The sequence below is a fragment of the Trematomus bernacchii genome, unplaced genomic scaffold, assembly GCF_902827165.1.
Source record: "Trematomus bernacchii unplaced genomic scaffold, fTreBer1.1, whole genome shotgun sequence".
Taxonomy (NCBI): domain Eukaryota; kingdom Metazoa; phylum Chordata; class Actinopteri; order Perciformes; family Nototheniidae; genus Trematomus; species Trematomus bernacchii.
The window spans coordinates 7,577,245-7,600,532 of NW_022988043.1; the positions used below are offsets into that span (position 1 = coordinate 7,577,245).

Below are 23,288 nucleotides of genomic sequence, written 5' to 3' on the forward strand. Positions count from 1 at the left end.
TTTGTTAGATAATTTTTCTTACATGAACAGTGTAATAGAAAAATATTATACTTGCTTACTTAAATAATATAATTGTGTGATTCTTATTTGCTAATGTTTATCTATATTTACTACTTCTCACACTTCTTAGCTAAGCTTGGGGAAATTCCTTATTAAGAAGATGTGTTGCAATGTTGTTAGTTACACTCCATGTGCACCAGTTGAACTGAGAACATCCTGATATTATTATTACATGTCACTTGTTAGATGCTTTTATCCAAAGCGACTTACATACATTCAGTACTGTGGACAATCCCCACAGGAACAATTTGGGGTGAAGTGTCTTGCCCAGGGACACAACGACATGCTGACTGCAGTGGGACTCGAACTTGCTATCCCCTGATTCAAAGTTCAGCGCACTAAGTTCAGCGCACTAAGTTCAGCGCACTATTCCACTGAGCCCCCATATGGCCTCCCTACCTCCCTAAACTTCCAGAATGCTCCATTCATTATCACCAAGCTTCACCCCTCCCTTTGTCTTCTCTCTGTGTTTAAATATGCAACCCAAACTCTATTCTTGGTCTTTCACTGCAGACTGTATGCTCTCTGTATGACTGACTGAACTTTCTTGCAACAAATCAAATACGACAAAGACAGCTGAATGGTTTGATTCTCTATTCACATTTGATAAATAAATTCCCACCACAACAGATATACAAAGCATAATACAAACATTAAGAAATATATTCATGTAATGGTTTTGTGCCACTTTTTTATTAGTAAGTGCATTGTAGACAAGTTTAACTGACATTCGTAAATCCTCACAATTTCAGTAACATGATACAGAAATTACAGAGAAGCTAAAAAAAACCTGAATCTAATCTTTCTTTTATTTAAATAATAAAGAAGAAATCCCCCAAAACATGTTTACCAAGTATCTGTAAAGGATATACTTGTTTATTATAAATGTTACAAGGTTCAAAGTCATATAAAGCAGACGGGTTCCTAAATGTTATTTACTACATGACATTTTGCATCTCGTCCTTAAGAGGGCAGTACTGATTCACTGTACACTTTGGATAGTGTTTCAAAAGAAAGGGTCTGGAGTCTCATGTTACTTTCCATCCGGATCCAACATAATATGACATTGTTTTTTGTAGAAAATGCAAAAATGCTTACTTATGATTAAAACATTCCCAAAAATGTTTATGAATTTTGAGAACTATTACATTTACAGTCCTTAGCAGTTGTTTATATGACATACTTATGTGAATTACTAAATGGTTTTCTAGCATATCAAAAGAGTAATAATTAAAACACAGTCCAACTGATTCAAACAGGAAGCCCTTAAACATTGGATAATTTCCCGATTATGTAAAAAGGATGAAAGTGATTTCTCAGGTGAGAATTGAAAAAAGTAAAACATTTAATTAGTCGGACCAGATTAACCGGCACCTCTAGGTGCCAAGCCTTTAAACTTTGTGTGTTTATCTTAAGCCTCCTGCTGTGTGTCCCTCTCTCCTCCTTCAGTACCGAGACCTTCTTCTCACCAGAACTACTGCCAATGTCCCCAGCAGAAATAAACTACCAATCACCCCAAATGCTATCCCTGCCTTTTCACCACTAGACACCTGATTCAATTCTGGGTTAAGCTTCTGAACAAATTCTTTGATTTCCTCTGTGTTGGCCAGTTTCCACGCCTTAGTCTGCCGTACTCTGACCCAGCTCTTCTCTCCTTCAGTCATGACCATAACCATGTTTGTTGCCTGCATGCTGACAAGTGGAGGTTTGGTGAAAGGAGGCAGACGGACCGGAAGCAGCTCCCCATCTGTAAACAGGCCTGACTGGACACAGTAAAGAATCTCACAGCCGTCGCTCACTGATGCGAGGTGCTGGCTGAACTTAGGAGGGCAGCGATGTTGACCCCCTGCCAGCGGGTTGTTTGACTGACAACTGAAGAGACCTCCGAATGGCACCGAGTGCCTGGTGCCAGTTTCATAATCATGACTCACACAGATCACTTGGCCATCCGAGAGAAAATGTAATGGGATGAAGTTTGGGGGGCAGCTTTTGGCTTTGGTGAGGGGGTTCAGGAGAGAGGGGCTATATATGCCTCCAAACAGATACCCTGAGTTCTCTGGGGCCTTCTCGCTAACAGAGCACCAGTAAGTGTTGATGCGAGCAGAGCGAACGTGGTAATTGTCCTGACAAACTTGCCGATAACAAGTAAAAATAAGTTTACACGAATAGCTTTGGTCATAGCAATCGTAGGTCTTGTAGCCCTGCTGTCTGACTTCTGACCTCAGTAAGGTGGCCGTGTAAGGTGAATGACAGGAAAAATTCCCTGTGTCAGGGTTTTTATGGGCCAGGGCATCACATAGTGGACCTGCGTCTGAGCTGAGATGAACACACTCTTGGTAGACACCTCCAAAACTGAGGTTTGTAGCAGGGCCCTCACATGATGCATCATCAATGTTGGCTTGGAAGTTAAAGTTCTTAGAGTTGACGTCGACGCACCCGGGCCGCGTGTTGACCTTGTAGTATCGCTCTACGGCCTGACTCACTGCAATGGCCACTTTACCAACTGTAGGCTGAGGCAGATCAGGGAAGGTGTTGGTGTTTATAAAGTAGTGTAAGGGGAATCCAGACCGATCAATAGCAACCAGGTTGTTCCTGGTACTTTCCTGCCACTTCTGCAGAGTGATGCCAGGATAGAAAGGTGTGCCGCCACCATGGCTTTGGATAAGAGAGTACTGAATATTGGACTGATATGTTTGAAGTGAAGAGTTTTGCTGGGTATTTTGGCTGCTTATGTCAAACTTGAGTTTGTCAAAAAAGTTTAAGCCTGCCTGCGCTTTGACAGAGGAACTTTCTGACAAATGGTCTGACACATATGAAGAACGGAGGTAGTCTTCCTGCACCAAAGTGGCCCCAGCGTCAACACTAGTGATAACATGGGTCCCATAGTCCAGCACCATCCTCTCTGAGAGGTATTGTGCGTTTCTTGTTTGGTTGTTTTCAATTGCATATGCTATTTCTTTGGCTTGTTGAGCAAAACGTGCATCCAGAGTGAAGTCAGGATAAACCTTTACTGTGTAGATGAAGTTACGAACCTTTGAAGAAAAAGACAACATATTAAGTTGGTATTTATTTCAACTTATTCAATTACTATTCATATTTTTGAGGGGTAACATTTGTAAAATCTGTCCAGAATTACAGTTGAAAAAATAGCCATCTGTCTCACACTTGCAGATTTTAAGTAATGTTTTTAAAAAAAGAAATTCTATGATGGTGAAACAATTATTATATCTGTTTCATTCATAACCGCCGCCGTAACATCTAGTGCTTTTTATTCAACTAATTAAAACCATGACAATAGAAACTTACTTGCACTCTGGTTGTTGTTGAAGAATCTTTGACCTGGTGGGTTTTCATCCTTTGGTTCTCTTTTGAGAATTTTCCATTTAGCGCAGATAGGAAAGATATGTCTGCATTAATGCTGTGAGATGTAGAGCTCTTCTGCTCCAGCCAGGAGCTGATGATCTCTGAGCTGGTCTCCACACCCGTCTCCTTCTGGGGGATGACAAACACCTCATCTGGGATTAGGTAGAGCCCGTCCTCGGTGGTTTGGCACTGGAAGTAGCTGATGTTCATGACTCGACCTGTATCCATGTTTCGGAGATTGTCCCAGCCTCCGCCCGGCAGCACCTCCAGTGCTGGGACAGAGACAGAGGTGGTGGCACGACATTGTCTGAGCCAGTTGGTGGGGCGGCCGATGGGGACTGCAGAGCAGACCTGAAGGAGAGAGAGAGCCAGGAGGCTGGCTGATACCTTCATGGTGACTGTGTCCTAACAGGTGAGACAACTGACTATAAGGTACAGCCAGGTTCCTCCTCTCTGACGCCCTTTATCATATGACAAACATGTTTAAGAACCGGTTGGGTGAAAATTACATTTTACTTTTGTTTGTAAGTGTGCCTTTTGGTTTTACCCCAAAGAATATTTAAGCGTGCTATTTAACAAAAAAATTACAAAATGTGATTAAATCGGGATGTTCTTCCTAAATTATTACCAAGCTTATTCTCAATTGAAATACAACTTTACGGTTTAAAAAACACATACAAAATAAATGTTAAAACCTACAACAAGAGGCAATAACATATGTTTCATATACTGCAATTACTGTGATTTATGTTAAATAATTGTTCAGGTTATTTAAAGATGGGATTTCTCAGACCTTAGACTTTGAAAATTGTTTACATTTCCAAAGGGGTGATTTTTGGTACAGAGTAATAAATAATAAAAATAATACAGGCACATTATTAACATCGAACAATGGAGAAAAAACTAAACTCCCTGATATGCATATATCAAGGAATGAAACTTATTTTCCATGTGCCCTTAGGATCAGGCCATTTGTAAGTGCGACAATAAGGGAGTGTCTGGAACTCCTGTGAAAGTGAAACAAATGTGTCCAGGTAGACCATGTCACGAGATCTGCCTTCAGTATCAACTTGATCAAAACAAAACTTAGGCTTAACAACAGCAACCCAACTGACCTTAAAGGTACACTGCTTTGGTTGATAAATTCAATGTTTCACATAGTTAAAATACTTGTAGGGTAAAGTTATTTTCTTCACAAAACCTTATTAAAGGGAACAGAAAGCAGACATGAAAACAAGATATAATTAAAAGGAAGTGGCAGTGTTTTTCACATGTTTGTGAACAGTCACATGAGTGAACTTCACTGTAAATATCCTGGGAATGTAGACTGACATCAAGTCACCAGGCAACAGCAAAGCAAACAGCCAAGCCTGGAGGAAAGCAGTAACATGTATGAACCTAGAATCAGATACATTAAATGCACTATTCATTTGGAGCAATATGAGGAACACAATAAATATTCAGTTTTATATAACCTAGGAAACTATAGCTATATATTAAAGTTCTTTGTTATTGGCTTAAAATGTGACATGGTATAAATCAACAATGTTCACACTAATCTGATCTCACCCCCACGCACCACCTCTGGCAATACATCTTAAGACTGAGAGGATTACAAAACAAAACAAAAACTACACCCTAATAAACCTTAATAAAAAAAACATAATTTTCTTGAGTTTATCATATACATCAATAACAATTTAAATATAACAGTGCAAGTGAAATGTTAGAAATCCAGTTTTTAATACTGTAAAATACATCTCAGTTCCCAACTTGTTTACATGTTATTTTAGTTAGTTTGTACTAACTATGTGTTGAACTGAACTGTTGTTTCAACATTATTCTTTAAATTTACATTTCTTTGTTTTAGTAACTCCTGACCAACGTATATTTAGAGAATTAAGGGTTTTTCTTACCTTAACAGACAGACCAAAACAAACATTGTTTTGTGCCACTTTTATTAGTAGTGAAGTGCAGTGTAGACAAGTTTAACTGACATTTATGAATACTTACAATTTCAATAGCATGATACGAAAGTTAAGTACAGTACATAATAAATCCTATATGTAATAGTCCTTGTATTTATATATTGGATAAAAAAGGCCTTTAGATTATCTTAAACAATTATCTGTTCAAAAATATGTATAGACAACATGTTTTATAAATGGTACAACAATGAAAAACATTATACAAAGCATACAGCTTCCTAAATGGGGTTTAACAATGTTTATATACTACATGACATACTGTAATGCGTCTCGTCCCTTTTGAGGGCAGTATTGAATCATTGTAAAAAGGATGAAAGTGATACCTGAGGTGAGAACTGAAAAGAAAGTAAAAAAAGAAAGTCACACCAAATTTCCCTTGCTTGTCTGCCAAGCCTTTAACGTGTGTTTATCTCAAGCCTCCTGCTGTGTGTCCCTCTCTCCTTCAGCACAATTAATCTCACTATGTATTTCCTGATAGCCTGTAGCTGTCCTAAACCCAGACAACCTCCTCCTTTTCCTCACCAGAACAACTGCCACTATCCCCAGCACCATCATACCAATCACCCCAAAGACTATCCCTGCCTTTTCACCACTAGACACCTGATTCAATTCTGGATTAAGCTTCTGAACAAATTCTTTGATTTCCTCTGTGTTGGCCAGTTTCCACGCCTTAGTCTGCCCTATTCTGACCCAGCTCTTCTCTCCTTCAGTCATGACCATAACTGTGTTTGTTTGCTGCATGCTGACAAGTGGAGGTTTGGTGAAAGGAGGCAGACGGACCGGAAGCAGCTCCCCATCTGTAAACAGGCCTGACTGGACACAGTAAAGAATCTCACAGCCGTCGCTCACTGATGCGAGGTGCTGGCTGAATTTAGGAGGGCAGCGATGTTGACCCCCTGCCAGCGGGTTGTTTGACTGACAACTGAAGAGACCTCCGAATGGCACAGAGTACCTGGTGCCAGTTTCATAATCATGACTCACACAGATCACTTGGCCATCCGAGAGAACATTTAATGGGATGAAGTTTGGGGGGCAGCTTTTGGCTTTGGTGAGGGGGTTCAGGAGAGAGGGGCTATATATGCCTCCAAACAGATAGCCTGAGTTTTCTGGGGCCTTCCCGCTAACAGAGCACCAGTAAGTGTTGATGCGAGCAGAGCGAACGTGGTAATTGTCCTGACAAACTTGCCGATGGCAAGTAAAAAAAAGGTTACACCTATGGCTTTGGTCATAGCAATCGTAGGTCTTGTAGCCCTGCTGTCTGACTTCTGACCTCAGTAAGGTGGCCGTGTAAGGTGAACGACAGGAGAAATCCCCTGTGTCAGGGTTTTTATGGGCCAGGGCATCACATAGTGGACCTGCGTCTGAGCTGAGATGAACACACTCTTGGTAGACACCTCCAAAACTGAGGTTTGTAGCAGGGCCCTCACATGATGCATCATCAATGTTGGCTTGGAAGTTAAAGTTCTTAGAGTTGACGTCGACGCACCCGGGCCGTGTGTTGACCTTGAAGTATCGCTCTACGGCCTGACTCACTGCAATGGCCACTTTACCAACTGTAGGCTGAGGCAGATCAGGGAAGGTGTTGGTGTTTATAAAGTAGTGTAAGGGGAATCCAGACCGATCAATAGCAACCAGGTTGTTCCTGGTACTTTCCTGCCACTTCTGCAGAGTGATGCCAGGATAGAAAGGTGTGCCGCCACCATGGCTTTGGATAAGAGAGTACTGAATATTGGACTGATATGTTTGAAGTGAAGAGCTTTGCTGGGTATTTTGGCTGCTTATGTCAAACTTGAGTTTGTCAAAAAAGTTTAGGCCTGCCTGCGCTTTGACAGAGGAACTTTCTGACAAATTGTCTGACACATATGAAGAACGGAGGTAGTCTTCCTGCACCAAAGTGGCCCCAGCGTCAACACTAGTGATAACATGGGTCCCATAGTCCAGCACCATCCTCTCTGAGAGGTAGTCTGCGTTTCTTGTTTGGTTGTTTTCAATTGCATCGGCTATTTCTTTGGCTTGTTGAGCAAAACGTGCATCCAGAGTGAAGTCAGGATAAACCTTTACTGTGTAGATGAAGTTACGAACCTTTGAAGAAAAAGACAACATATTAAGTTGGTATTTATTTCAACTTATTCAATTACTATTCATATTTTTGAGGGGTAACATTTGTAAAATCTGTCCAGAATTACAGTTGAAAAAATAGCCATCAAGTAATGTTTTTAAAAAAAGAAATTCTATGATGGTGAAATAATTATTATATCTGTTTCATTCATAACCGCCACCGTAACATCTAGTGCTTTTTATTCAACTAATTAAAACCATGACAATAGAAACTTACTTGCACTCTGGTTGTTGTTGAAGAATCTTTGACCTGGTGGGTTTTCATCCTTTGGTTCTCTTTTGAGAATTTTCCATTTAGCGCAGATAGGAAAGACATGTCTGCATTAATGCTGTGAGATGTAGAGCTCTTCTGCTCCAGCCAGGAGCTGATGATCTCTGAGCTGGTCTCCACACCCGTCTCCTTCTGGGGATGACAAACACCTCATCTGGGATTAGGTAGAGCCCGTCCTCGGTGGTTTGGCACTGGAAGTAGCTGATGTTCATGACTCGACCTGTATCCATGTTTCGGAGATTGTCCCAGCCTCCGCCTGGCAGCACCTCCAGTGCTGGGACAGAGAGGTTGGTGGTGGCACGACATTGTCTGAGCCAGTTGGTGGGGCGGCCGATGGGGACTGCAGAGCAGACCTGAAGGAGAGAGAGAGCCAGGAGGCTGGCTGATACCTTCATGGTGACTGTGTCCTAACGGGTCAGACAACTGACTATAAGGTACAGCCAGGTTCCTCCTCTCTGACCCCCTTTATCATATGACAAACAGGAACTTTAAATCTTATTTTCTTTACAGAGTTCCTCTTTTTTAAAAAGAGATATGAAAGCAACAATTAAAAGGAAGTGGCAATGTTTTTTGACATGTTTGTCACATGAGGGTACATCACTGGAAATGTCCTTAGAATTTCACAGTCTGAGTCACAAGTCTGAGCCTAGGTTAAAAGGAAAAACAGTACATAGGAATAAACCAAACATCAGATAACAATAAATGCACTATTTATTTGGAGCAATATTAGTAAAAATAAATATTCTGTTCTATATTAAGTAGGAAACTTCATTATTTTCTAAATGTCTTTAATATTGGTCTAATATGTGACATGTTATAAATCAATGTCACACTTCTGTGACACAACCCCTACCAAGCACCACCTCTGGAAATTCATGTTAAGACTAAGAGGAATACAAAACAAACTAAACTACACACTATATATAAAAAATTACTCTTGGCAGTGAAAAAAATGATTACAAATATTAAAATACCAATGCAAGTCAAATGTAAGAGATCCTGTTTTAAAACGTGTTTACATGACATTTGTATTAGTACGTCATAATTATTTGTTGTATACTACACCGTTTATTATCCTACTGCTTTGATGTTTTCAATTGAGTGCAAATTTATATTTTAGTGTTCATAATAGCCAAACTCAATTATGTGCTCGTTTAGATAATCAGTGTTTTTCTATGAATCATCTTCAAAACATTTTCATCTTTCAACCTTAATTTCTATGTATATATATATATATATATATATATATATATATATATATATATATCGCACAATATCATTTCATTTGACGGATTATGTACAGATCTTTTCAGATTTTCTACGGTTACCACATTCTTCTTGTTACAGTAAGTATAACACGAATGAAAACTGACCTGAACCTTGCCAGGCCTTCCCTGCTTCCTCTGCAGAGCATAAATGATTACTGAGTCTGACCAGTAGATGGCAACACAAGCCATAAAGCTGCTCAACTCTACAGCTGTGCGAGTCACCACATTGCACACAACATGTATTACACTTGATCTACTACTTCATCAGTAGGCTACTTTATATCAAAACGGCAATGAGTTGTGTACTTTTTATTTGTTTGACTCATTAGCTGAACACCATCCATCTGCTAATCTGTAATTGTCCCCAACTCAATCAAAGAGAGTAATCACTAAATCCTAAATTATATTATAAAGATGACTACGGTACTATATGGTTATACTTAACCGCGGGACTGGGTAATCTCTTCTCCCGCGGTGAACCCTGGCTGGCATCATGTGTTTTTTTCTGCAGGAGATAAGAAAGACTCGAACACGACTTGTCATGCCCGTTGTCAGTGAAGATTAGCTGCATTTGGCAAGCAGCTGGGGAGTCACCAGCTGCTGTGTTATAAGCAGCCTATATCTGCTGATATCAATCAATCTTCAAATTGGCGAGAAGAAAACAAACTAAAACGTTACAAATGGACGATTCGCGTCCAGGTTATTTTTCAACCATCTCTATTCAGCATATTTTCGCGACAAAACTCAATTGCTGAATCAGGCAGCGTTTTGTACAGACACATGAACATGTTTTGTACAGAATAACTTGTGAAAACAACGACTGTTTGTGCCTGCATTACAACAAACACTGGTGATTAAATGTGTGTGAATAGAAAGGGTTGGACTCCGTGGTCCATGTGCGTAACAGTGCGTAAAAGCGCCATTCCAATCGTTTCGCGCGTCTACTGCGTCCCTTTGAATCAAGTGAATCTAGGCTTTCTCCGAAATCTAACACGTCTTCACTCAGTTACTGCTCCCCATATGATGGAGACTCAACGGTGAACAGTTAATTCAGCTTTTCCTCAGTTTATTTTATGCAACAGATTAGTTAGTGAAATAAAACCACACAATACACTCTATATTAAAGCATGTTTATCATGTTCTACAATTGCTATTCAAATCTTTACAAACCATGGCAGATCATGACAGAGACACCTGTGTCAGGTTCAGTGTTTTATGAAATGAATGCAGAATGTTGGTCCATGTTAGACGAGGTAAACATCGCATTCAGTGTTCAGGTTTCACTTCCTGGCAGCGGACTTGGTCCTGGTGTACTTGACAACCCTGCGTTTTACCTTCATTGGGGTTTTTTTTAGCCGCAGTCGGCCTCGGTGCTTTCTTGGGGCTCTTAACCTTTCTCTTCTTCTTAGGTGTTTTATTGGCTGCTGGCAAGTTACGGGAACCTCTCACTTTCTCGCAATGTTTTCTCTCTCGCAGTGTGTGCGTGTTCTTTCTTTCTTTCTTTCTTTCTCTCTCTCTCTCTCTCTCTCGCTCTGAGAGAAGAAGAGACCGAGCGCGAGGAGAGAGCGAAGGAGAGAGAGCGCGAGAGCTCGAAGAGAGTATAGCAGTGAAGAGCTCTCGATAGATCTGAATCTTCTCTCTATCTCTCGACTCTATCTCTCTATCTCGCTTTAGAACTCTCTCTCTTCTCTCGCTCTCTCTCTCTATCTCTCTCTCTCTCTCTCTCTCTCTCTCCTCTAATACCTCTCAATAACTTCAGCCCTGATGCGAAAAAATGCTAATGCACTCTAGGTTATAATCAATCGATATACTTATCGATATGCACAAACAAGCTACAAGCTGAGATTCCACAAATTCTAGAAATATAAGTATCATCACTGAGCGATCAGAACTCCCGACAGGGGGAAGCAAATACAGACATCACACACGTAGCTTTAGGTAGCAAAACATGGAGATATGCTCACCTTTTGCAGAATAACAATTCTGATCAAAAACGAGAAAAACGCAGCTGAAGGTTAATCCATAGGTTAATCCAATGTGTCTGTCACTTTGAAAAATGATTGATGATCCATAATTCCATTTTTATGTCAAAAACGGAGTTTTCCTTAGCTGCTAATGGTAGCTTCCAGAGTGTATGACAGCTTCCTGTTTTGTCTCCTTGGATACGAGTACAAACAACTCACAGACTGCACCGGGCGCTCACGTAGGAGCCCTGTGACTATCAGATTTGACGACGCTGATTGGCTGAAATTATGTTTCGGCGGCATAGTTTAAAGATAGCAACAGTTGGCTTCTGCTGCACTTTCTGCACTCTCGTCTGGGCGCTGTGCATAGCGCCCAGACGAGAGGGAGTAATGATACACGGGCAAGGCCAGGCAGGAAACATGTGACTTATCAGTAACTTTAGACATCGTAACACAATTTTAAACGAGATTTTATTGTAGATTATACATTTTACTGATACCAATTATATCATATTTACCTTGTTTATTAAAAAAAAAATATATATATATATATATATATATATATATTTTTTAAATATATATTTTTTAATTTTTTTAATTTTTTTAATTTTTAATGTGGGAAGAGGGGGGGTGGCCGCCACTGATCACAGTGAATGCAGTGAATGCTGAACTTGATGGGCCCACCGGTGGGTCCGGACCATATACTGTAGTTGAAAGTAGCCTACACAATGAAACAATGACTTGCTTGTATCAAATCAATACATCCCATACAGCATTGGAACGGGAAGAATCTCAGCTACAACACCAACTAAAGCATTTCCATCTCCAGTAAACACAGCCTACATGGCAAGCATTTTTATAATATACACTAATGTACAGTAAGCACTATCTTTGAACTTACTGCACAATTATAACATGAAATTCACCCCTGGTGTCTTCCTGTCTGTCACCCCTTGATTCTACTTGCTTTGACTGTTGAAATGATCAAAATTGGATAAGGGGTTCCAGAGATATCACTGTGCAAAACACACCGGTCAATTTTGACCGAAAATAGTATGGGAAGGGGGGTATGACCTAACGCAAGAGAAGGGTTAAATAGCTTATCAGTGGAAAGTCAGTTTACCTTCATTATCATACTCTGCATACAGATTGGATTTTGTTTTGACTGTCTCTTTGATTAAAGCAGAACTTTTACTTCCTTAAGCAAAGAGTAACCGAAACTGTTAAAGTGTTGTGATTTTAAAAAGTGCCCTCATGTTCCCAAGAGCAGATGTTCCTATATAATGTGCTCCTCACTCCAGAGTAACATGTAATTGGATTTAATCATTACTATTAACCCCTTGTACTGTAATTCAGCCGAGGCATAAAACATACAACCAACAGAAGCAGAGTTAATACAACCATTGTTTATTGGCCTAAGGTCCCCTGTGCTGTATCTCAACAGTAGCCTACTCTCTTTCTGTTTCAAAAGGGCCAAGGGATATCATTTGCTGTTAACTGCTGAGGATCCGTTTGAATGAGTTTACAGATTCATGACAGCCTCATTATTGACTTCAGAATAATAATATCTAAGTGGGGGGTGCATTCATAGTCTTATTTCCAAAAACTGGATTAAAATATGTTCACATTAATGTAAATCCTAAAGCATATTAATTGAGATAAAGATAAGATCAACATATATTTTGTTACTCAATATTAACATGTTACTCAATATGTTTTCCAAGTGCTCAAACCACAATTTAAAAAACAGCAATACTAAACAATACATTCAGTTTTAATTATCACATTACCTTACTGAACATTATTTGGTTTTAGGCTATATTTCTGTGCGGGACTGTTCCCCTCTAGTTGAGGGAGTGGTGTGACGCAGCCTCCCTGCAGGGGGCTGAGCGGTGAGCGCGCTTGAACCGGTTGTGTTGCATCGCTCTCCTCCCCGAAGCATGTGACCATGTGATCAGAGTCACTGCAGCCAGACAGAGCGAGGAAACTTGTGACCAAAACATCAGGAGAAGCAGCTCGGCGCCCTGTGAGATAACAAGTGTACCCGGACTCCCAGCCTTCCTTCACTCTCTGCACCTCCGTCGCTCAACATGGACTGCGGGATCTTCACCTCCAAGACCGTCCTGCTCTTCCTCAGCCTGGTATTCTGGGTAAGGCGCTGAATTATATCCACCTACTCACATTTTAGTTAACAAACCAGTTTATTGGCTTTGCGACATTATGTGTTTTGCCCTTTCTGTCAAACATCGCTATTTGTTATTATTTAGTAGTCAGTTCCTCCTGCGCTTTAAGGTTTCCATCCTACAAATCAGAGTTGTGACTTGAGTAAACATCCTGGTAGCCCGTTTTCTAGCCACTGCAGTCGCCATCACTAAACTGTACTTCCTCATTTGTACTGTATGTGGTTCACATCTGCGTAGGTAATTTGTTATGAAGTCACATGATTCCTTAAAGGATATTAGTAATAGTTCCAGAGAGTGGTAGGCCTACTGACCATATTTTCCGTAATAATGTCACGCAGCCAGCCAGTCAGCTGGAACTCTGACTCATTTTCAAAGTTTGCATATCTTGTTGGATCATCATATTCACCATGTCTCTGCCCAGCTGTCAGCTCTCCTCTGTCTGTCAGAGGAAATGAGTGTTGAGGGGAACCAGTACACTTTAGTGCCTGTCTTTCGCAGATGTCTAGGTAATTTGATTATTGAGTCAGAGAACTGGCCTGTGTGTGTATTTCAAAGGGAAACAGAAGCATGGTTTATCTCGGTCAACAACAAGAAGAGTGTTTTTTGTTTGGTTGTTTCTGGTGTCATTGCTTTCATAATGAGCTTCATTATCATCACTGATCTGATTACTGAATAAAGGGTATCAACAGTGCTGCTTTGAACTATGAGCAAGCACACATTTGGAACAAGATGAATGTGGGCATAACGGACGCTTTCGGAGGATTTTATTTCCTTTTAAAACAAAAATCAAATATTCCTTCTGAACTGGAATGAGCTCCCCATTGAAATCAGGACAGCAGAAAGCCTACACATCTTCCGGCGCAGACTGAAAACTCATCTCTTTCGACTCCACTTCGAGCGATAGAATTACTAACAAAGAATTTCTAACAAAGCACTTATACTAATAAAGGACTGGCTTATCTAAAGCTAGTTGAGTAGCACTTGAAATGTTTTGGCTCTATGAAACCTGATGTACTTATATGATTCTGTTTTCTTCAAGTTTGTATCTTCCTGGTCGAATGCACTTATTGTAAGTCGCTTTGGATAAAAGCGTCAGCTAAATGCAATGTAATGTAATGTAATGAACTGTACCATTGGTAGGTCTGTCTTTACAGAATTATACTATGCAGCTGAACACACTGTAGGCTACCAATCCTCCCCCCCCTCAAGTTTTTGTTGTGATCTTTGAGACCGTTCTAGTACATTTGTCAAGCTACAATCAAGCCTCAGAGGTTTCTCACATTCCAGAAAGGAGGCTATACGTTGTATAATCCTCTTTGTGCTGCTTCTTAGAAACAAGATCAGAATTTCTGAAAAGATTAGGGGTGAGTGGTGGAGGTGGGGAAGGGGGTAGAGAAACTACCCCACAGCGATCTCGTGACTGTGGAGTGATTAGGAGCAGTGAGTCATGAGGCCGAAGTGGAGGTTCAATGATTGTTAGGCCGCACAAAACACACATGCTCAGTTGCTCACGTACAAACAAAGACAAGTACACAATCTTTAACCCAAGTTATTGCAGGGGAAGTGATACTGAGAATGGCACATGCAGGGGATTTTTGACTTTCAGCATAAAGCACAGTTGCAACGTCTTTTCGCCAGACATTTTCCATCTATCAAAGGAAATGTTATATATTCTCATCTTCCTGCTGTGTATAAAAGCAGCTATATATTATTCTAGTTAATTTCAGTTGAGATTTTGAAGTGTTATTTAATATATAGTGTTCGTCACTCAGCAGATTTAGTTTTTTGCAATTTCTCCCATACTGCTGGCTTTCTTTCATCACTGACTAGAGTCTGAATGTAATCTGATACAGGGTTTCAAAGGGCAAAGGGAAGTGAAGAGTGCTGGTGATAAGATTAATACTTTAGAGCCATTGATTTTTTATTTACATTCTCTGTTCTTGAAGTTTTTGTTTTGTATTGACCTTCTCAACTTTTATTTTTAGACCAGATACAGAAAACAGAATTGTGTTATTCTACAATAAAATTAGAAACCAGTTTTACACACCCAATGTGATACTGCAGTACAGTCTGGACACAATTGGCCCATGTACAGTCCTATGATTGATTAGCTCACTGCTCAAACATGACTTGAAGAAAAGCCATGATTATGGTGTGACCTAATGCCTAATCCACATCTGAAAGACCATCAATGACTTTCACATCGGGTGTTCATCACATGAGACCCCAGCAGATAATAAAGGCAAAACATCTATTTTATTTGTTATAGCGTTTGAACAAAGGGCTGATCCAGGCTGTTCTGCTTCCTGTTTTTCTTTAACTAACCATGTTGTGGTGATAGAATCAAACTAAACGAACAAACTCAAATGTTATATCGCTATTCATGAAAGGAAGGTTTCTTCTTTTTAGATGTTGGCAGTTTTTCAGCTGGCACTCTCATCTAAAGCATCATTATCATCTTAGAAACACACATTATGTCACAAATCGCTTGAATTCTATCAAAGTGTTTGTTTCTGCAGGACCTTGTGTTTGCAGTAGCTTAGTCTGAGTATACTGAGGTTGTATTATTCCCGGAATACCAACTACTCGATATCAAACATAGAAAAAAAGGGTCTAGGGATAATTAGATGACATAATAAATAAATCTTACATTAGTTTAGCTTACTCTTAAATGACTTGTTAGTGATCATATGTGATAAGGAACCATTCTGATATGCATGTTAAGTGTTTATGCTCCCCACCTTGATGTGTTACATGTTTCCCCGCAGGCTGCAGGAGCGGTGTTGGCCTACGTCGGAGCCTATGTAATCAAGAGCAATGACAACTTTGGCAGTTTCATCCAGGACAAGTACACGCTGGTCCCAGCCGCTATTATCATCGGCGTCAGCGTGGTGATGTTTATTTTTGGCCTGGTTGGATGCTGCGCTACACTCCGGGAGTCCAAAGTCGGACTCAGCTTTGTAAGTGCTCTCTCTTCACGGACACACGTTTGTTTGTCAGGCTCTTCAACTGCCTGCTTAGCTTTAGTGTCTGAAGGCAAACTTATTATAATGTTAGCTACCATTTTAGCTTTTGTTGATCCCATCACTCTTTTTTACCCACTTATATTCATCACACCTTCTTTCATCTTCTTCCCCTCCAGTTTTTTCTGATCATCATGGCGATCTTTGCCGCTGAAGTGGCTGCTCTGGTGTTTAGCTTTATCTACAAAGGCAAGGTAAGTCACAGATTGCGTCACACAATGCTTGGTGCTGACAGTAAACTATACTCAGAATTTCATCTCTATTTTAAATTTGCTATGTTACTTCTGAACATGGCCACCAACCTTGTGTCTGTGTGTGTCCAGATAAACGCAGACCTGGAGCGCTCTATGAGTGAAGTCTTTGTGCATTATGATGGACAGACTACTGAGACCAAAGCTGTTCACTACCTGCAGACTCAGGTTGGTGTTATATTCTACTGTGTATATTTAGCTTAGCTTTTTCTCAGTTGTATTTTCATTCACTTTAACCTCTTCCTGTTTTGCTTGCACTCTATCTTGCATGCTTGCTTTCGTTTCCTTCTCTTGTTCTTCAATTTGCCCCTTTTTTTTCTTGCTGGACTTTTAAGAAAAAGGCCATCTCAAAACCATAACAGCAAAATCTTAGTATGGTGATGTATTTGTATTAGTACTGTATATCGATGTCACGGTGTATGATCACAAAAATCAAGCCGACCTAATGAGAAAAAAAGTCTTCACACATCCCCTCTGTAGCCCACCACTACTGGCTCAGACATAAGGTTGATGATATAGTGTCAAGCTTTCCTGTTCTTTGTATTTAACTTAAATTAAATACCTTACCTCTTGTATGTTCACTTTCTCTCTCTCCAGTTGCAGTGCTGTGGTGTCATGAATTACACCAGCTGGTCCAATACCACCTGGTCTAACAGCCACAACAACACCGTGCCTCTGTCCTGCTGTAAAAACGGAACATCGCAGTGCACAGGCAGAATGGACCAACCAGACCTGCTGAACACACAGGTACATCTTACAGAAGCGGTATATTTGTTATAACTGCATTAATGTTTTTCCATCTGCCACTTTAAAACGATTTGTAGACAGGAATGATCTTTTATGGAATGATTTTATTTGTATTATTATTAACGCCCACCTCTGAGGCAATATTTCAGGCAGACATTTTACAAAGTGTGTGTGCAGGATGTGATCACTCACTGTACTTGCATGTGTTTCAGGGCTGTGAGAGGAAGCTGGATCAGCTCCTGCAGGACGTCTTGAGTTACGCCATGCTTGTCATTCTGGGCGTCGCCATCATCAAGGTAAAGGCGGTCACATACAGTTCAGCAGCTGTGAAAGAGCTTTACTTTAAATACCACTCACTGTTATCACAATGCAAATTGCTATCTAAGCTCTAACTGTGTGATATGTTAAAGAAATAGTTAAAATATAGCAATTATAGTACTTGAGCTTGTCCAATGACATAACAGTTGGACCTCCAGAATACACTTGAAGCGAATGAGTCTGATTGTCTTTATGTTTCCCGTTGCAGTTCTTTGGCATGCTGAGCGTGTGTGTGATCACCTGTAAAACTGACAACCGGAGGAGTGGCTACCAGCCTCTGTATGCCTGAACCACTTCCTGCAACCACCAACCACCTCTTTTACTAGACTAGGTTTGCTGATCACTCACTCAGCAGTGCACGTCCACATCCAGGCAAATAACTGTAAAAATAGTAATAATGGCATATGAAGAATAGATAACTGGCAGAACTTTTCTCAACATAAAGGGGATCCCTCAAGAGCATTTAAACACAAATATATTCTTGGACTTGTGAAATAATTTTGCTTAAAGTGGCTTCTAAGTTCTAAATTTCTCTCCCTTGTAATGATGAAGGCGTCTTCATGCTTGAGCAGCCCAAGGTCTTATAGTGTCTCAGCCCAACTACTGTATCATTCTTTGAAATGATGGTGACTAAGGGCTTTAAACTATATTTTAACCTTTTGTGATTATGAAAGCACAGCGGTGTAATGCCTTATTTAGGGATGCAATATTTATAGCCAACTGAATACAGTATATATATATTTAAATATAAGGTCAGTTAACTGTTTTGGATTACGTGACAGTTCTACATAGCATGACGTTGGTTGTGTTTATTATATTTCTAAATTAAAAAGGTGAACATTTCACAGTACTTTAGTGTTGTGTGGAGTTCACATTATCACATTATTGTTGCCTTGTATTCCCTGTTTTTTGTGTGTTTTTGACATCCTGTAATTTTTAAATAGTTTTCAAAGATTTTACCGTTTCGCACATATACTACATGTAACTATGGAATTTTGGGGACACAGTTGTGTCTAATCCTATAGTCATTGTTATGCAAAAACGCCTTTCTAGGTTATTTTCAAAAAGCTGGTTATTTTGCACTAGACCAGTATTGCACTAGACCAGTATTGCAGTTTGCATTTGGAACATCATATGAAACATGTCGCACAGTGGTTATCTCTCCCCTTTTACCTCCTGACTCTGCTGATAAAGAGGCCCTTATTTCCGTAGACATACGCAAGCTAGGAGTGTTTATCTTACATAAGCCTTACTGTTCAAAAAGATATATGAGAACGTAAACGCATGTCTAGGTTCATCATAGTCATTGATCCTTACAGCACAGGTTACAGAATTGGTCAGCTGTTGATGAGGCTGTCATATAACTGATTCCAACCATTAAAATGTAAAGTACCCTTGACTTTTTTTTCATTAAGTACACATTCAAACCAGCTATGTATCAAGCTAAGTTTTCCTGTTTTCCAGTCCCTGTTCCTTAAAACAAATGTTTATTTGTTGGTGCTTTATCAGGTTTGTTGCTGCTGTGTGTGTAGTTGCAGTAATAAAGGAAATCCTGCAGGCGGTGATAAAGAATCCTACTGAGTCCATCCAGCACTTCCCGTGGTCACAGAGGCAAAACAAAACACTCTTATGTTCTCCATATAGAAGCAGTAGAAGAGAAATGACATATTATATTAATAAATTAAATGCAGAAAATATGTTGAAAATATGTTTTCAAACACTGGTAACAATACGAATTTCAGATGTTTCAGAGTTTAAAGAGACAATAATTTAGATTTCAAATGAAAAACTTTAATGACAGTTGTTATACTGGAGTTTCATTACATCTTTAGTATTTATTATAATAGTTCTGTGTTTTGGGACAGTATTAATGGCCTCAGTTGATGTGAATGACCCCACTGCCCTGTCTCAGTTCGTCCACCTCTTGTATCTCTGCTGCATATCTTATTCAGTGCATTTTCTCTGCTCCGGTCTGTGTTGACATTTGGACAGGCCCGTCCTCTGAGGACTGTCAGCACACACTCGGCTAGATAACCTTGTCAGCTTCTTTCCCAAAGCTGTCTGTTTTATCGCTTCTTTCTTTCACTCACATGTCTGTTAATCTCTCTGTGTATGACTTCCCTCTCTTGTCATGCATAATTCTCTACAAATGTATTATCTTTTCTTTCTTCCTTTTTTTTTACATTTGAGGTGTATTTGCATCTCTATTACCTACCAGGACCACCCAACTGTTTCTGTGCTGTGCTCATGTTTTTCTGACCTCCCCTAGCTCTCTTCTTTCTGAAGTGTTAACTTTTGAATTCAGGTGGTGCAGCAAGGACGATTTGGCTCTTATTCTGTAAATAATAAAAAATGAATCTGAACAGAGTAGCTGTCTTTTGAAATAAATTGCCAGTCAATAATGCAGGAACATAAATTAAGAAAATCTTTATTCATTATTAGCTTCTGTTTTCAAACATTGTCAGCCTGCTCTATATGGAACAGAGGGGTGATTGCTTGTGGGTTATGTCAATTAAAAAGAGCGTCAATTATTTTTACATTGCTTATTTTAGTCTTAAGTCTGAACAAACTTTGAAATAACCCTGATGCCCCCACTCTTTTCAATATTATATAACTGTTTTTTGTAGGCTTCCTGAAACACATTAGGTGGACCTAATACTTAAAAACAACAAAGTGTATTTTTAAAATGTTTCCAAGATAATAATACTGAGATATCATTGGGCTTCGCTCATTTTTAACATCTACTGTGTTCAGCCTTACGGTAAAAAAAATAACTGAAATGTGTTGAATTCACTGGGGTAAGAACCGCTTGTTCGTGCAGTGTTGCTATTCCCTTATGAGTCATCTTTGCACACCTACAGATGTGCCCTCGTCTTTCTCTCCCTGGCCTTACATATATTGAAAAACATTAATTACATACCAACAGGCAGACTTAGCCAGATGTTGTCACATTCAGCCTGACCTCTAAGTTATTTATTTCCTTTCCTACTTAGACAGGGATCTATTGGAGGGAGGTAATCTGAGGAGGACACACACACAATGCTGCTGCTCACAATGTGCCAGAGATAGACGGACAGTTGCTTTCTGTGTGTCTGTTCAGAGATCTGATGACTCTTGACCCGAGAATTCCTTCACGTCACATTTCTAATACTAGATTCATTCCTGGGTTTATTTGTATCGTTCCACATCTGCAATATTTGACATCAAACAAGCAGCAGAACAACCCTGCTTACCCCAAACCGTTTGCTTTTGAACTGAATTGCCAGGTAGATAATATGGACTTCTTGAACCTTTTTATGAAACAAAGAGAGAACTAGTAGGGTGTCAACATTTTGTTATTTGGATTTCTCACTTTCACCTTTCTTTGCACGACACAATCATAACCACACGTTGTCAGCAGGTGTGTGTGTGTGTGTGTGTGTGTGTGTGTGTGTGTGTGTGTGTGTGTGTGTGTGTGTGTGTGTGTGTGTGTGTGTGTGTGTGTGTGTGTGTGTGTGTGTGTGTGTGTGTGTGTGTGTGTGTGTGTGTGTGTGTGTGTGTGTGTGTTTGTAGCCACCCACTGCTGACACTGTGATGTCTCTATTTGTCAGATACTATCGGTGTTAATTAGAAAAGGCAGAAATAGATCACATCCAAGTGCTTGACTGATATTCGCTCTTCCTTTATACTTCAATTGTTCTGCTTCTTTTCAGTCTTTTGAGCAGTGTTATTATAAAGATGCCAGTGATTTGTATCTAGCTTGGCTAATCTTCAGTGGCTAATGACTCTCCTCCTGCCTTTAGCTTGCATTTGAAGTCCATATAAAATAATGTTAATCCACCCTTGGAAATAGTTCCAGGAAATGTAACTCACAGATGTCCCAAATTACTCAAAAGTGCTATTAAGAGGTTTGGGTACATTTCACCTATAGCTGATACAATAGGGTGCAGTCTTCAAAAGAACAGATCATCTTTCCTTGCAAAATTGTCTTTATTACATGTTCTGGTAGCTGCCCTGTTACCAAATAAAAACATTTTAAAAAGATTTTACGTAACAGCAACACAAGTATTTTACAATTTCCTCTTCACTACATTCCGCTTATAATCTGTTTTATCTATACTTGACACCCAGGAGAAGGAGCAGACATTCACCTGCAACACAGACCAAAATAACTCGGAGCAGATTCAAATGTAGTGCAATTAAATCTGCTCTATAATAACAAAAAATATATGTGTGTAACTAGCTGTGCATATATTTAAATCCCACCAACAATCGTATTAAGTACAGACCTCAGATTAAGCAGGATATTCTATTAGTAAAGATGTAGAGTGGCTTTAAATCCAATAAGCTTTTCTTTAAAGCATATAATGTACATCAACGGTTGTTGTTTGGGTTACTTTATTTTGTACTAAACAGCAACAGCACTCTGATTACAGCCCCCCCCCCCCCCCTCTATAGTCACAAAGGAACCACTGACCAAGCATCTCATTTTTTGCATTTAGCAGAGTATTCATCAGATTTCTGCATCACTATTGTACAATTCAAGATTCAAGGCTTTTATTGTCATTTGTACATAGGTACAGTGTAGATATATCCAGGGCCGTCCCTCCCTACAGGCCGATCACGCAGACTGCGTGGGGCCTCACCTTGCGGAGGGGGCCTCACCTCGCGGAGGGGGCCTCATCTTGCGGAGGGGGCCTCATCTTGTGGAGGGGGCCTCTCAAATGCGGCGCACCTATGCGCTTATGCGGCGCAAATAGTGTGGAGCGGCATGGTTTCGCTACTGCGAGGCTCCACTAGCACCCGTCCCCGTCGACGGTCGCGAAACAGAGGGCCTCATCATATAACTTTGCGTGGGGCCTCAAGTTGGCCAGGGACGGTCCTGGATATATCAATTAAATGTTTAGGTCACAGGCTCCTCCAACGGTGCAACATAATAAAACAGACAACATAGTTCAATTAGTGCAAGTAACACAAATAAAATAGAATATAAATAGTGCAAGGTCTATATACAAGTAATTGGAATATGATATATTAGATAAATAATTTCTAAGATGCAGACAGATGAATGTTATTCAACTTAACAATGAAATAAGTAACTGTGATATGTTTATTCTCTGTAATAAGGATAGACTAACCACAGGCTTTGTAAACATACACCCCCACAAGGGCCAAAAACCCATAGTTCATCAAGTTCACAAAGGGTTCCATTGGTTTGCCTGAAGTGCTATCTGCAAAGTAGAAAAGACAAACTGATCACAAAATGACTCTCAGAGCTGAATATGAAAAAACTAGGAATATATAAAACCAGTAGGCCTATATTGACCAATATAAGTTCAAATGTTTAATTTCACCAATTGTTTGTATAGCTGTACAATCCTTTCACGAATCTACATCTTCTTCTCTAGCCCTTATGTTGTGTTCGGGTCTCCCGTGACCCGTTTCAAGTTAAAATTATATAATAACTACGCTCTAGTTTTTTTTATCGGAACAAGGCTCTTCATGATATCCTCCACAACAGCTATATAAACACTACAAAACTGATTTTGACAATTTTAGCCAAGCCTGAAGGTCTCTAAATAAAAAAGGTTTAGGAAGACCCAGCAGCATTGTTGTGGGTGACTCAGGGTCAATTTTGGCCCAATCAAGATTCATCTTTGACTTTAGACACCCCACCCCCACCCCCTTCAACCACTGTAACAATATATTTTTCGCAACATGCACCTCGTCTCCCATCCCTCTGCCCCCCTCCCCA

The 23,288-nt window shown here is 39.9% G+C and overlaps 3 protein-coding genes across 3 annotated transcripts; 1 reads left to right on the top strand and 2 right to left on the bottom strand.

Moving 5' to 3' along the window:
• Positions 1-731: 731 nt before the first annotated feature.
• mpeg1.1 (macrophage expressed 1, tandem duplicate 1) lies at positions 732-3,827 on the bottom strand. Its single transcript, XM_034118633.1, has 2 exons — positions 3,367-3,827; positions 732-3,092 (listed from the first exon to the last, which is right to left on the bottom strand). Exons 1-2 carry the CDS (start codon positions 3,814-3,816, stop codon positions 1,506-1,508), a joined length of 2,037 nt encoding a protein of 678 aa, XP_033974524.1. The 5' UTR covers positions 3,817-3,827; the 3' UTR covers positions 732-1,505.
• Positions 3,828-5,364: 1,537 nt separating this feature from the next.
• Positions 5,365-8,254, bottom strand: LOC117472928 (macrophage-expressed gene 1 protein-like). The gene is given in 3 exon segments (XM_034118378.1): positions 5,365-7,493; positions 7,747-7,940; positions 7,943-8,254. Coding segments are annotated over 3 exon segments (2,118 nt in total). The 5' UTR covers positions 8,196-8,254; the 3' UTR covers positions 5,365-5,822.
• Positions 8,255-12,968: 4,714 nt separating this feature from the next.
• tspan36 (tetraspanin 36) lies at positions 12,969-18,948 on the top strand. The gene is made up of 7 exons (XM_034118325.1): positions 12,969-13,182; positions 15,984-16,175; positions 16,358-16,432; positions 16,562-16,657; positions 17,087-17,236; positions 17,449-17,532; positions 17,763-18,948. Exons 1-7 carry the CDS (start codon positions 13,123-13,125, stop codon positions 17,841-17,843), a joined length of 738 nt encoding a protein of 245 aa, XP_033974216.1. The 5' UTR covers positions 12,969-13,122; the 3' UTR covers positions 17,844-18,948.
• The last annotated feature ends 4,340 nt before the right edge of the window (positions 18,949-23,288 follow it).

Bases quoted from the DNA above. Each gene is read 5' to 3' on its own strand.
- tspan36 (XM_034118325.1), top strand. From the start codon at position 13,123: ATGGACTGCGGGATCTTCACCTCCAAGACCGTCCTGCTCTTCCTCAGC. The intron at 16,176-16,357 runs GTAAGTGCTCTC...CTTCCCCTCCAG, and splicing joins CCAAAGTCGGACTCAGCTTT to TTTTTTCTGATCATCATGGC. The intron at 17,237-17,448 runs GTACATCTTACA...CATGTGTTTCAG, and splicing joins CAGACCTGCTGAACACACAG to GGCTGTGAGAGGAAGCTGGA.
- mpeg1.1 (XM_034118633.1), bottom strand. From the start codon at position 3,816: ATGAAGGTATCAGCCAGCCTCCTGGCTCTCTCTCTCCTTCAGGTCTGC. The intron at 3,093-3,366 runs GTAAGTTTCTAT...TTTTCTTCAAAG, and splicing joins CAACAACAACCAGAGTGCAA to GTTCGTAACTTCATCTACAC.